Here is a 13,876-nt window from a genome sequence, read left to right on the forward strand (position 1 = left end):
GCTTATTGCAGGGCTTTGGACTAGATGACCTTTATATGTCCCTCCCAACCAAAACTATTTTGTGATTCTGTGATTCTATGATAGATGCATATGTATGTGTGTGTGTGTATGATTGCTTCAGGAAGATTAAAAGACGTGAAGGAGTGGAGCACAATATGAAAGTCTTCATGCCCTGTTGTCTGTTGAATGCCAGGAACCAACCTGTTCTCTGCACATTTTTACCGGGCCTTGCCAGGATAAACAGAGAGACTATATAGGATGTACTGGGAAATGGTAGATGAATTATTCAGAAAATTACCAAGAAGAGCAGGAGGCTTTTTGTCTTTTCATGCATAGAAATCAGGACTGGATGGTGCTCTGCAAATTCTGTGTTAGCCAAGCAGAAACTACTAGACTCAATAGAGGGAAATAGCTGGGTGAGATATTTGGACCGTGGTCCAGTTAGTGACATCATTACTGTCTTCAGCCAGTGGGCTGGCCTTTTCTGGGGTTTAAAAGGAAAGCTAGACTCCTGTGCAGGCACTGCTTTTGCAAAAACCTTACCCATTGGTTCAGAAAAAGATGCAAGAAACTTCAAAATGCATATTTTCCCTGGTGGAAAACAAACTGCAAGTTTCATGTAGCTGCAAGAGCGATTTCTTCCTAAGTTAGTGCCTGATTCTTCATTTCTAGGCAAAGATTTTGATTTTTCCATTATCATGACTTCTGACAGTTGGCAAGAAAATGCCTAATGTCCTCTCAGCAAATAACATAGTTCCTGATTAAATCTGAACACACTTACTGCAAAGCAGGAGCAGTGTGTTCTGGGTTAGCCTGTTCATGCTACGCAGAAGGAAGGCACTTTTATTTGGAGCAAGAGTCCCTACATGTTGTTAATTAGGAGCAACTCCTGTTTAGACAAGCCCCCAAGAAAACTGTTCTGGCATTCGTGCTTGCAAACACAGACTGTCTTTATTTGTTGTAAGCATGAATAAGAGCCATGGATATCAATTTGTAAATATTAAAGGGTTGCATATGCCTGTTACAGTTGACAGGCAATTGCTCAAATGCTTTCGTTCTTATGTTGTTTTCTGCAGGGAGGGGAGACTGTGGCCCCAAGTGCAAAATCTGGTAGGTAATCTTGAATAATATATGGGATTATCTATGGATGATGTACTGGTGTACACAAGATTGTTTTCTGGTCTTAAGCTATTAAGTTGTAGAGAACGGGACAACTTTTCAAAGGCTTGTTGAATCAAGGTGTGCCCCTGTCACCCCTTGTTGTTTGCCCTCTCTCTTCTCCCCCTTTTCCCCTCAAACTGGTCAGGGTTTGTCAGTGAGCTAATTCTTCTAAGCAGCTCTTGAGAAAAACTTCTTCTAACAAGAGAAATGAGACTGGTGTCAAGTTAGGTCTTTTCCAGTCATCATGCAGGCTAGCTGATGAAAAGTGATTAACATTACTTAAAGGGAGCATCAAGGTCTGTTGGTGAGAAGCCTGTTTCTCAATGCCAAGGGATAAAGAATTTACCACTTGTCCTGGTTTAGCCAGGATAGGGTTAAGTTTCCCCAGCAGTGGGGGGGGAGCTCTAGCGGGGTTATTCAGATACCCTGCGGACATCACATCCTGGCACCAAAGAGGGACAGTCGGTTACCGCGTGTACTGTGGGATTGGCTCTGTTCTCACTGCTGTATTGGTAGAGATTTTGCTCTGTTTATTGTTATTACTGTTATTCTTATTGTTATTGTTGTTTGTTGTGTTGCTGTTGCACTGCTGTATTAAACCTCTCCTTATCTCAGCCTCGGGGCTTTGTATTTCACTCCCTTTGTGGGGGAGGGGCAGCGGCCGCGTGGTCTCAGACCCCGGCAGGGGCTAAACCATCACACCACTTCACTTGAGCATTGGTTTCAGTGTATAATTGCATTCACTGCTACATTCTTTTCCTTTTTATCCCATTTGATTTGGCGCCTGATAAGTATTTCTGAACACGTTTGTAGAATTCCTGCCTAAACTTTTGATTTGCATACTGCAATATATGCTCAATAACTTTACCTGAGGCTTTCATATTTGTAGTTTACACAAGGTACAATTTCAATTTATTGAGCTACTTCACCTCCATACAATTTTGTTTTTAGCAGGTGTGTAGAGGTGAGGGAGCCCAGAAGGATAGAACAGCATACACCATCAGGGAGAAGATATGAATTCCCTTTCTCTTCTTTATTCCAAATAAACCAGCCTGGACATAATTCAGTATGGATACTATTGCTATAGACTGCAGAAGAAGGTCTCACTTCCATTTGGAAATTGTGGATAAATTTGTTTTTTCAGGTTTCTTGAGGCTTATGTGGTCATGCTGTGTTTGACTTAATGATTTCGTAACCTCTTAGCAAATTTGGATCCACTTTAGCAAGTGGGTGAAGATAATTAAGATAATGAAATTTCTATGAGTTTTATGAATATAGGCAAAAAGGTATATAGAGAGACCCTATAAATTCTCTGAGTGAGGAAAAAGGTTGTAGTGGGAACCAGTGTCTTTCAACATGACAGAGAACGTGAAATATTTATAAGCCCACCAACTGCAGGAAAGCCTTCAGTCAGAATTTAAGACATAAATACTCATTTCTGGGGCTCTTGGCTACTGGCTTTTTTGTGGAATGCCGCATCAGTCCTGGCATACTCCTACGTGATGTTTGGACAAAGAATTTCATAAAAGGGAGTTTCCCTCTTGTATCAGATGAATTCCATCCATTTAGACTTACACTGATGACTGAGAGCTGGGTCAAGCCATCTGCATATGTATTATACACTCACTCCCTAGTTTTGTTCTTGCAGATTATTGTGCGACATACTTTAAATGTACAGCTCCATCAGACATACTGATAATTGCATGTTCTATAATTAAAACTGTGTAGGCTTTTCTTTCTAAGTATGGCAACAGCTGTTAGAGCACATCTGGAAAATATAATTTAAGCAAAGGTATTTTAGCTCAGAGAATTTCATAATAACATGGAATATTTACCAGCACTTCTCTCCAGAATACTAATTGGATTTATCAGTATTTTTAATATAAAAGTCTTCATTTTTTTATTATGTTTGCAAAGCTGGTTTTGAATTCATATCACAGATTGGCCATTCCAGTGTAGTTCAAGGCTAAATGCTGCAAAACAAACACATTGCTTTGCTACTATTTTTAGGTAGAAGCCTACGTAAGCCTTGTCTAATGCCCTAATAATATTTTCTTTAGTGATTTCTTCACTGATTTCCCTTTCTTTGATTCTAAAGAGAAATAATTGTTTCATACTGCAATCACATTGAGAAGAAAATCAGTTGGACTCCTGCTCTGTGTTTCTTGAGGTTCATGTTAATGCCCTTCTATGCTATCTCCCTCTCTAGAAAATAGAGATAGTTATAACCCCAGCAATTAATATAGCATTACTTGGAGCTTGTTTGAAGTCAGTGAGAGTGTTTACAAGGTAGGATCCTGGACACTTGAAAATGAACAGCCTAAGCATTGTGGTTTCTATGGTTTCTTCAGAACTGTTGTATAGACATGGCACTAAAAAACCAGAATTATTAAAATTATGAATTAAAATGGAAACAAGAAAGCAGAAAACTTTAAAAAACTTTAAAAAACCTCTATCCATTAATTCATTGATAATGTTACTCATTTTGTTTATTTGGAAAAATTGACTAAAAGTAAAGATGCAGAATCCCAGTAAAGTTACCTTTACTATCTAAAGTTACCTTTACTAATACTCTCATCAGGATTTTGCATTCTGTCTCAAGCATCTCGAAACCACCCAACCAAGTTGCTTTCAAGATGATAGTGCAGATTTTGCAGGTAGATAGCATTTACCAACAGTTCCCAAGTGAGAAATCAGTTCTCCTTTATTTGGAGTAGGAGGCAACTTTTTATGCTAAATATTATTGTGTTGGAACAACTTTGTGTCTGAATTTTAAATCATAAATGCTATGTTTGTTGTGCAGCTGGAGGCAAAATGCAGTTATCCGACCAAGGAAGAAACTACATCTAAAATATGAATGAGATATTAAAAAAAAAATCTATGGCAGTGATACCACAAAATAAAAGAGTAACGTGGAATGTATTAGTGGTAATGTGGGAAAGTTAATTCCAAATTATTGACAATTTAATTGACTTACAGGAAGTATTTTAAAGGCCTTAGTATGCTGTGTTGTTCTTCATTTTTTAATCTATTCTACTGGGCAGACAACCACTTTTTCCAAGTGTGGGGTTTAAAGTTGTAACAAATGGTTGCTGTGGATTGCCTGGTTGTCAGACTCCAGCACTGGACGTGTGATGGAGTCTGCTCCTCTTCCATCCAACACCTGCAAAGCTCATCCTGTGAGCAGGGCTTGGGTGCATCTGCTCTGCTCTTGTCCCACTCTTGCTAGTTACAAAGGCTCTTTCTTTACACATGATATTCATACGGTGATTTGACCCCAGGCTCCGACTGCATGAAGAAAAGGTCATTAAAGATCGGCGTCACCACCTTAAGACGTACCCGAACTGCTTTGTTGCCAAAGAGCTGATTGACTGGCTGATTGACCATAAAGAGGCCTCAGACCGAGAGACGGCAATTAAACTGGTGCAGAAATTATTGGATCATAGCATTATCCACCATGGTAAGTGCAATATCAGCTGATAAAAGGTTCTAAACTAAATTTTATTGACTGCTGTGAAACAGAGAAATCCCGCTCCTGTTCTTCAACCAAGTATTGGATAGGTGGGATCCTTTCCCTGCCAGAAAGGGAGCGTCTCCCTTGGACTGTGCTGCTCCACAAGGTCCCCTGTGTCCTGAGGGACATGGAGAGGCTGAAGAGGTGTGGAGTGACATTCCCCATGTCAGTACAGGGAGGGGAAGTCACTGGAGACTGTGCTGCTGCTTCCCTGCCTCCAGAGCAGCCCCAGCTGGTTCCTGTCCCCTCTCTTCCCACTGCCCTCACCTCCCTGCTCCCCAGAGCACAGTTTTCCAGCTGAAAAACCCATCTGAAAAATCAGCTGTAAAAAAAAGGTCATTTTTCTCACGTGGATTAGTTCTCTGGCCCTGTCCCTCACACCAGCTGCACAAACATTAGTGCTGGTACAGCTGCAAGAAAGTTAGTGGTCTGACTGTGCCCTGATTAATTTTCTCCTAAACTTGTTGTCTATTTGAGATCTGTTCCTTTCAGCTTCTTGAATAACAATTTACGCTGATGAAAAGGAGACTTCCAATTCAGTGGTAGCATTTAGTTGCCTTTTGGTGCACAAAAAGGCTAGGGAGCACACAAACAAAGAAGATCCAAGCCCTTGCTTTCAAATGTACAGTATTACCCCTTTCAAAAAGGCAAAAGTACCATTTGTTTCTTTTTTAAGAGAAAACTGAGCAACCGCGAACAGACAAATATTGACTTTATGCAGGGGTCACTGTATGTGCAGCAATACTGCTGCTATCTGCAATACATTAACGACACCTTAATTAAAGTAAGAAATGCACATATTGAATGAGTGCCACTTCTACAGCTTCTTCTTGGCTATTAAATTAAAATTCTGGGTTGTTATGGAAACTGGGACTCACGGTAGATAGTTAAAGAATAAAGTAATTATAGGGTATTCAAATCTGACTACTTAATCCTCTATTGAGAAAATGTCAGTGAAGAGCTGCGTGGATGCGTGAGTGACTTAATTTAATTGAGCAATAGATGTTTTATCACTGAATGCTTGTTTAAAGTTTTAACAACCTTCAGATGCTTTCTGCCTCAGGAACCAATTGCACACTGTAACTTCCATACAAATTTTATATATGTTTGTGTATATATTACACACAGAACAGGTGTTTCTTGAAAATGTTCATGTATTGCACTCAAATTTAATAAAATAGTTTGCGAAGCGAGCTAGTGTAAATTCAGAGAGGTTCAGTCAGGTTCTGTAGGATGCTCAGAGCATTCTTGCAACTCCTATGTCAAGTAAAAGGGGTACCAGTTCCTGCTCCTGTGGTGCGGAAGGTCAGCCTATGTACGTGGGCTGACAACTCTGCTAGGAGCAGCTTGGCTGGGATATCTTTCCCATTAGTTTATGCCCTTGCTGGAGCTCTGTTCTGCATTTACAAGAGCCCATCATGAGCTTCTGTCTTATAAACCTTATTTAGTATTTCTCAGTGTGCTCCTGTTGTACCTACCATTTGCTAGCTGACATGGCAGAGGAATTAAGACAATTTTAAGAAGGCAGAATGCTTTGATTTTAACTGTTTCTGCAGCGAATCTCAGGTTTCCTACAGTATTGCTCAACTGATACAAGTAATTTTACGAAGTTTGGCAATACTTAAATTATTTGGTGTTCTACACTGGTGACCTTTTAAACAAACAAGCTAACAGACCATTTTCGTCAAAAGGTTTTCCGGGTATATAGCAAATGGATGCTTTTTTGCTCTTCATGTTTGCAGTAATACTCACAAAACTGATAAACACCTATCCCCCTCACCTAGAAATTTGGTTACTTATCTGAAAGTTTTCTCCAGCCTTTCACTGGTTATTAGAACTGAATAGAGTTTTATGCTCAGAAATACAGGGGTTAGGCTCCATATGTGCTTGCTTTGAAGTTCAGCAGTGATACCTTCTAAATGGATCCTCGGCTCGTTAACTTCTATATGAAGATTTTTTATTTATTTTCTGTTTCAGTCTGTGATGAGCATAAGGAATTCAAGGATGTCAAACTGTTCTATCGCTTCCGAAAAGATGATGGGACGTTTCCACTGGACAATGAGGTGAAGGTGTTCATGAGAGGACAAAGACTGTATGAAAAGTATGTCGCATTCAATATCCATAATGTGTTGATAATAGTACCGAGGGAGGCAAATTATACTTCTTAATTTATTTTTGAATAGTCAGAGGCTTTCAAATCATGCAGGAATGGGTCTGGGTAATCCCGTTGGTAACTCTTCTCCCTCCTTCCTATTTCTCTTTTGCTTTTCTACTATGTTCAGTTGTAGCATATTGTTTAAAATGAAATAGTATTTCCTGGTGTTCTGGGTTGTAAATACATCCTATATGAGAAATTTTAGCCCTTGCACTCTATTCTGCAAAAATAATTACTAAAGGATGACTTGTCATGTAAAACTGTAATCACAAGACTTAAAACGTTAGTACATCAAAATGCACTGAACAAGTGGCTAACAATCTGTTGAGGCTCCATATCCACAGCTTCACCAGGAGGTATGATTTTAAATGAGAGGTGAAATTAATCTTCAGTGTTCCAGTCTGCAAAGCTTCTACATCAGAAAGGTTATATTAAAAGTAGTTTAAAAAAAATCCCACCCAAGAGCATCTAAGTAAGATTTGAAACAAATGATTATGCTGAGATACCGAATATCCTGCTGGATTACTTCCATCGAATAACTAGACAGTTTAACTATACTTCCAAATCTATAATTAATGACATTTTTATTCAGGATGTACAGTTTGTGACATGGTACTTTCATCAGAGAGAATAAATGCATGTTGGCATATGCTACAAACTAATGCAAAAGTTGTGATGTGTTATTTACCAAAAAGCTTGAAGTATTGCTCTACACTGAATCCCACCCACTACTGCTCGGTTAGAGCAGAAGCGCGCAGCAGGCAGGAGAGATGCTGTGTTTTCTGGCTGGAGTAATTTTGTTTCCCTCTTAGAATAAAGCACTCAGGAAAATCCCAAGTTTAAAAGCTGATGATAAATACTATTTTCAAGGTTACAAGGGTCTGAAGGTCAATTTGGTAAAAGAGCAATTAAACTGAAATATAAACCAATAATTGTAAATGCCACTCCTTTTGTTGCATCCATCATATAAATTCCCTGAGATTCAGTGACTGTGACTATTTAAAGTAAAAAAATAAATCACATAAGACACAAGAAAATACACCACTGGAAAAAATCCTTCACTGGGACAGATGAATTGAATCACCCACCTCCAAAATCTTCTGTGCCTTACTAAGCACATCATTTGCTCCTTTAGACTCTGTAACACGCAGCATCTGCAAGCCTGACCCATAGTATCATAGGCCAATCAGTGTGCCTACAGTAGCAAACCTTTTTTTCTAGTTGTTTTTTATATTTCTTTTTCTGTTCTTCTGTGAGAAAAATAATTTTTTGTTGATGAGGCTGATAACAGTCCTCTGCATGAAAGAAGCCATAGTGGGAAGAACTCTGTTCTACCAGTGTCTACTTCCATCCTCATTTCTCTGCATGGAGAACTATACCCAAGCCAATGTCTAGTGTCCAGTTTGTCCAACACTATAGTAGCAGAAAAAATGTTCATTACAGTATGGATTGTTCCCATCTTGGAAAAGGAGTTAATGCCAAAAGCAGCACCTATATCTAAATATAATTTCATCCTCATGAGGTTGTTTCTCCTTGGCAATGTATCTAAAGGGTTCAGAAACTTTTAAAACCAACCCTGAGCGCTAAATATAGTATCGAGCAAAATACATGTCATTTCAAAACCAGTCTGTGACAGTCAAAGCTAGTAAAAATTCTCCATGGATCACTGGAAATATTTTATATTCATGGGAGATAAGAATGCATACCTGGGCTATCTGGGCTTCACTTTGTTTATTGTAGCAAAGCCAGTGTGCAGAGCACTTGGGTTTCATTATGTCCCTTGTCCATGCATGCTTATTAGCAACAATTTCACAGTTTCACTGAATGCATTTTAAACTCAAAATCCAATACTGAAAGTCAGACTGCTACATAAAGAATACATACTACATACTACATTTCTGCAGTGAAATGTGTGTATGTGTAGTATATCTGTTGTATTAGTTTTCTGATATTGTTGAAAAAGAAAATATTAATTCAGTGCAATTAAAATAATTATTAAATAGCAACAACCAGAGAAGAGTATTCACGCACAGATTTGAAGTCACTCACCGGTATATTCAACTTGTTTATCAAAATGCCTGTAGGCCTAATTTCAAGAGAAATGTAGCTATGCCAAAGGAAATCTATCAGAATCCAACATATTTTAAAAATCTGTGTCTAATTTTGTAGATGTTCCTGATCTTCACTACACTTTGCTAGTTTGAGATAGACATTATAATACTATTTCCTGCTCTTCTCCACCCACCGCATTAGGGCTGGAGTACTGTTACATTCAGAAGCCACCATGGTTTGTACTTGACAAAATTGTGAACATGTTATTCAACATCAGTCCATGCAGATTTGTACCCTCAATGGGTGAAATGAGCAAAATGCTTTAGGAGGATCAGTAGGTTGTTGCATGGGCAGAGGAATGGATGCGTTAGGGTTAGGTCGGTTCCCTGCATTCAGACAGCTGTTTTGGGTAAATGTCCTGTGCTCTCCCCTGGGGCACGGGAGCATTAGGGCTGTTCCTCCACTGAGGAGCTCCCTTTACCTGTCTCCCTTCTGTGTGACCACAAAGCTCCTCGTAGCTTGGATTCTCCTCCTTTGTGGCATTACCTCCATCTACTGTGGACATCTTCAGTGTCTGTACCTTTGGGATTACAAGATTTAAAATCTATCTCTGATAGTATTCGCCCTTCATTTGCACTGAAAATCATAAATCAGGTCAGATTCCCTGCACATAATCAAACTTTAGTAATCCTTTCTGTGAACATGCTTTGAGGTTCAAGTTTATAGCTAGAGATGAAACCTACTGGATTTCCTACAGTCTTGTCTGAAAATTCTTGAATAGTTTATTAGGTCCAAGGGTGGTATCAGTTTTCCTACTCTACAGGATGGACCAAATAGATTGCATGAGATAAACATGTTTCCCGTTCAGCAAAACCCGTCCTGCAAATCTTAAATAAATCCAGCACAGACCTTTCATAGCCTTTTTTTTTTAAAAAAAAAAATCAAGTTGTGCAAGCATCCTATTTTTATGATGTTAGCAATTCTCAGTAGGTTTTGATCAGGCACACAGGATTGTTGTTTCTGGTGCAGTCGGGTTTAGGAGCTATAAGTCATCTCATGATGCTGACTTCAACTGAGATTTTTCAACCAGATTTCGTAGTGAATGAAGTGCAGATTTATGGTTTTAATTTCAGGAAATAATTCAGGTAATTTTGAGACTGCATTCTTTGAATCACTTTCATTTTAACTCAACAGTGGTTAAGTCAAATTTATCCTCTGGTGCAGTTATTTAGATAAAACAAGGTTAAAATTTTCTTTGGAAAATATTTGAATTTCAGTGTTTGGCTAAATACATTCCCTTAATGCAGGATAACACCAGTTTTAGCAAATAATGTGTTTTGACATGAATAGCCTCATGTTTTTTTGAAACAAGGAGAAAATGGAAGAGTTAGAGGCAGTTTCCGATTCTGGCTAATGAAAGGCCAGGTTTTTGGCTATGTAAATTGGTGCAGCTTTGTTGACAGCCGTGGAGTTACAGTGATTTACTTCAGATAGCGATGTAAGTCTATGGATTGCTGTTTCTGGGTTTGTTAAACTGTCAATTTGTCATGTCTGTTTGTTCACAAGTCCAAATCCTTTGCAGTGCTATTCTGGGCACACACAGAAGGGTGTGAAATGTCAAGCTGAGTGTTTTTCCACTTGATATTTTTCCAAATTTCTTTTGTGTCTCTGTAAAAATCTAACAATTAGCATCTCTTTTTCAAGGACCTCTCTATCTGCAACTTCAATGAGCTGGTCAGCTAATTATAAACTCATCAAAGAACAATTAACACAATCCTAAGGATTTTTTATTTGGTGCCTGCTGAGCCTGGGTAACCAGTTCTGGGTAACCATGCAGCAGATGGTACAAAAAGACACGAGCTTTGGGTTTGAATTTTTTTTCTGGGGGGAAAAAAGCCTGGTGAATGAGACACATTTAAAGATGGGCCCGTGGAGCGCTGTCTGTATTAGCTGTGGTTAGTGTGGAACAAAATGTTGTCTTGCAGGCAGATGCTTATAAATCAAAATATGAAAAAGAATAAAGTCTTTGTAAGAGTTCTGGAGTCAATACCTTGTCCCCTGTGGCACATACTCTTGCTTTTGGCCTCATCCTTCAGCTAATTTTAACTTCCTTAGTCCTTACCCAGTTCAGAGGTGCTGGCAATGACGCACCAACATCCAAGTGAGCACTCTGTTATATCTGCCACTGACATACAGCTGTGGCTGAGCAGCCTTTGCCTGGTTTGATGATCTGCTGCCTGGTGGTCAGATCCAGTCAGTTCAGGCTCCTGGTTAGCTCTTGTTAAAGTCAAGGGAATAAATCTTTCAGGTGAAATCACAAGGGCTGGGTCCTGTCAAACCTCCTCATTGTAAATTGAAGTGAAAATTTTCTCTGTGTTCTTATGGCACAGACTTTTCTGATACCTCCCAAAATAGGTGAGATTATATTCCATGAACTCAGGACTTGCTGGCAGTTCAAAAGAGATGGCCCATGTATGGATTCAAATTCAAAGTTTTGATCAGAAGGGCAAAGCTTTCAGAATTTTCCTGTTGTAGTTCAGTTGTGTCCTTAATTTCAAAATAGTTGGTGAAGGGAGGGGGCTTAGTCTTATATGGAAAAAAAAACCTCATGCCATTCTTGAGCTGTTATTCTAAGCCTTACCACTAGTCCTATTATTACTATACTAAATAAAATTATTATGAAAAAAATGAAATTAGTAAATACGGAGGCTATGGTGCTCAGTCTCCCAACAAAACAAAAAAGAAGTAGGATTCTGTATTGAAAGGGAGTGATTCTCATTTCTTCTTTCAAATTGTCTTCTCTCTCAGTCAACCTTACTGTTGCATTAACAAACTACTGAGACTTTTTTTTTAATGCTGTGTCATTTATGTATGTTACGTGAATGGAAAATAATTTTATTACTGTATTTAAGCTAGGTACATGCCAGTTGCTAGGAGATTTAGAGACACCTCAGGGTGTTCCTCTGAACTCTGGTGTTACGTGGAACCAACTGAGGCAGAGACTCTGAGACTCAGATGTCAAACTGAGTTCAGGTGTGAAACTTCACTGATTGCAGCTGCATCACTGAGTGTTGGACGCTAAACATTTATCAACCACCCAAACCACAGAACTACCTTTTTTTCTTTCCTCTTGAATTTTTCTGCAGCTGTCTTAAAGCTTATGGGGAGAGTTTTCAAAACCATCTACATGACTTCAGGGCATAGTCCTGCTAACTGTAAAAATTAATTAGAAATTTTTGGACACATTAGTCACAATCTGGTGCTTTTAGGCTAATTTTGTTTCCAAGTTGATTATACATTAACTTTTAGAGAGACTAAAGAACTAAATAGGTGAAATGTGAAACTGAAGAACTTTGTTTTCTTTTCGGGAAAAAACAAGAAGGCATTAACTTCACACAGGGATATAAAGCCTAATTTTTTTGACTAAGCAGTTATAATTCACAACCTAAATTTAGATTAATAGACCAAGGAAAGATTTAGTAAATCAGTGAAAGGTTCACATATGTTTGCTTAATATCAATGAGGTTTGCCAGAATAGATCTGGAGTTGCTTTTTTGAAGAACCATTTTCACTACCAATTTTCCCCCGCCCTATAACAGGCTGATGAGTTCTGAAAATACCCTTTTGCAAGCCAGGGAAGAGGAAGGAGTCAAGTACGAACGGACCTTTGTGGCATCAGAGTTCATTGACTGGCTGATCCAAGAAGGAGAGGCCACAACACGGACTGAAGCAGAGCAGCTTGGCCGCAGGCTTTTGGAGCACGGGATTATACAGCACGGTGAGAAATCTACTGCCAGGTAGCAAAAGCTACACTATAAGTACTTTCTTCAGGTTGGATTATGTGGAGGGGCTCTTGTCTCCTTCGTCATAGTATGTTCAAGTTCTAAATAATTTCAGGTAGGAGTCTAGCTAACTTTATTTAATAAAAGAGTGGCTTTTTCAAAAGCTTGTCTTAGTTCTGAAAATTTTGCCTCAAATGCAGAATACAGCTAGAATTTGAGATTGCATAATAAGAACATAAAGATGTGGATGAAAATCAACTCTTGTATTCTTGTGGTAACTAACTTGTAAAATTTGTTACCGGCAATACATATAATTAAGGTAAATAGCTTTGTAAGGATCAAGTAGGGATTAGAGTCATAAATTTTCTATGTAGATTAAAAATGACAGGTTCTGTATATTGTCCTACTTGAGAACAGGAGCAGAGCACAATCCGATGCTAGAAAAGCAGCTTTCCTCTTGGTCATGTTGCAGAGTCGTTCTAGTGTATTTGGGCAAGAAAGAGGGTATCGCTTTCAGCTGAAGTGTTACTGTATTTGTCCTGGTGTGTAACTTTTTTGAGGCAGGAATGAAATATTTCTTTATGGTTCAGCACCTTGTGGCTGGCAGATGCACCTTCACCTAGGAGCTCCCTCCCTTACGGATGGAGGAGACAGTTTTCTCTCTACTGCCCTGAGGGTGAAGAAATGAACACCCCTGGCACTAAAACCCATTTTACATGTTGCCATAATTTACTCTCAGTGCAAGTTGCCCTTCTCTGACCACACGTTTTCCACCATAAACATGTTGCAGGGCATTCTGGGAGTGATGAAGGGGTGCCAGGAGATGACAGAACAAGCTGGCAGTAGCTGTTAGCTATGTTGCTTGGTGCACAACGGGAAAGTAAGCAGATCCTGGTGATCCAAATGTTGTCACATCAACACTAATTCTGACGGAGAACAAACAATTCATGATATTAACAGGTTGTTAAAATACAAGCTGCTAGAATGACTAGGTTGCTTGTTGCTTTGTGAGAAACCTCATTTTAAGGAATAGAGAAAAATGGGGGCATAAGTGACCTGCACAGTTCCTTCATGGTTGTAATCATGCTCACATTATCTTTAGCTTCCAATTACTAGGAGCTACTTCGGAATGTTTACAGTAATCTGCTTCCAGTTCTATAATTACCTCTGTGCTTCCTATGATTTATAGAGTGCCAACTGCTTGGAGCTTGA

The 13,876-nt window shown here is 39.0% G+C and overlaps 1 protein-coding gene across 2 annotated transcripts in view; it reads left to right on the top strand.

The window, feature by feature from the left end:
- Positions 1-13,876, top strand: part of DEPTOR (DEP domain containing MTOR interacting protein) — a 77,200-nt gene that overhangs the window by 23,962 nt on the left and 39,362 nt on the right. For both annotated transcript variants that reach the window (XM_074887162.1, XM_074887152.1), the window contains exons 3-5: positions 4,443-4,621; positions 6,653-6,776; positions 12,482-12,660. In XM_074887162.1, coding sequence (XP_074743263.1) covers positions 4,443-4,621; positions 6,653-6,776; positions 12,482-12,660 — 482 coding nt within the window. The remainder of the gene's footprint in view (positions 1-4,442; positions 4,622-6,652; positions 6,777-12,481; positions 12,661-13,876) is intronic.

The sequence above is a fragment of the Strix uralensis genome, chromosome 1 (genome assembly GCF_047716275.1).
Source record: "Strix uralensis isolate ZFMK-TIS-50842 chromosome 1, bStrUra1, whole genome shotgun sequence".
Lineage (NCBI taxonomy): Eukaryota > Metazoa > Chordata > Aves > Strigiformes > Strigidae > Strix > Strix uralensis.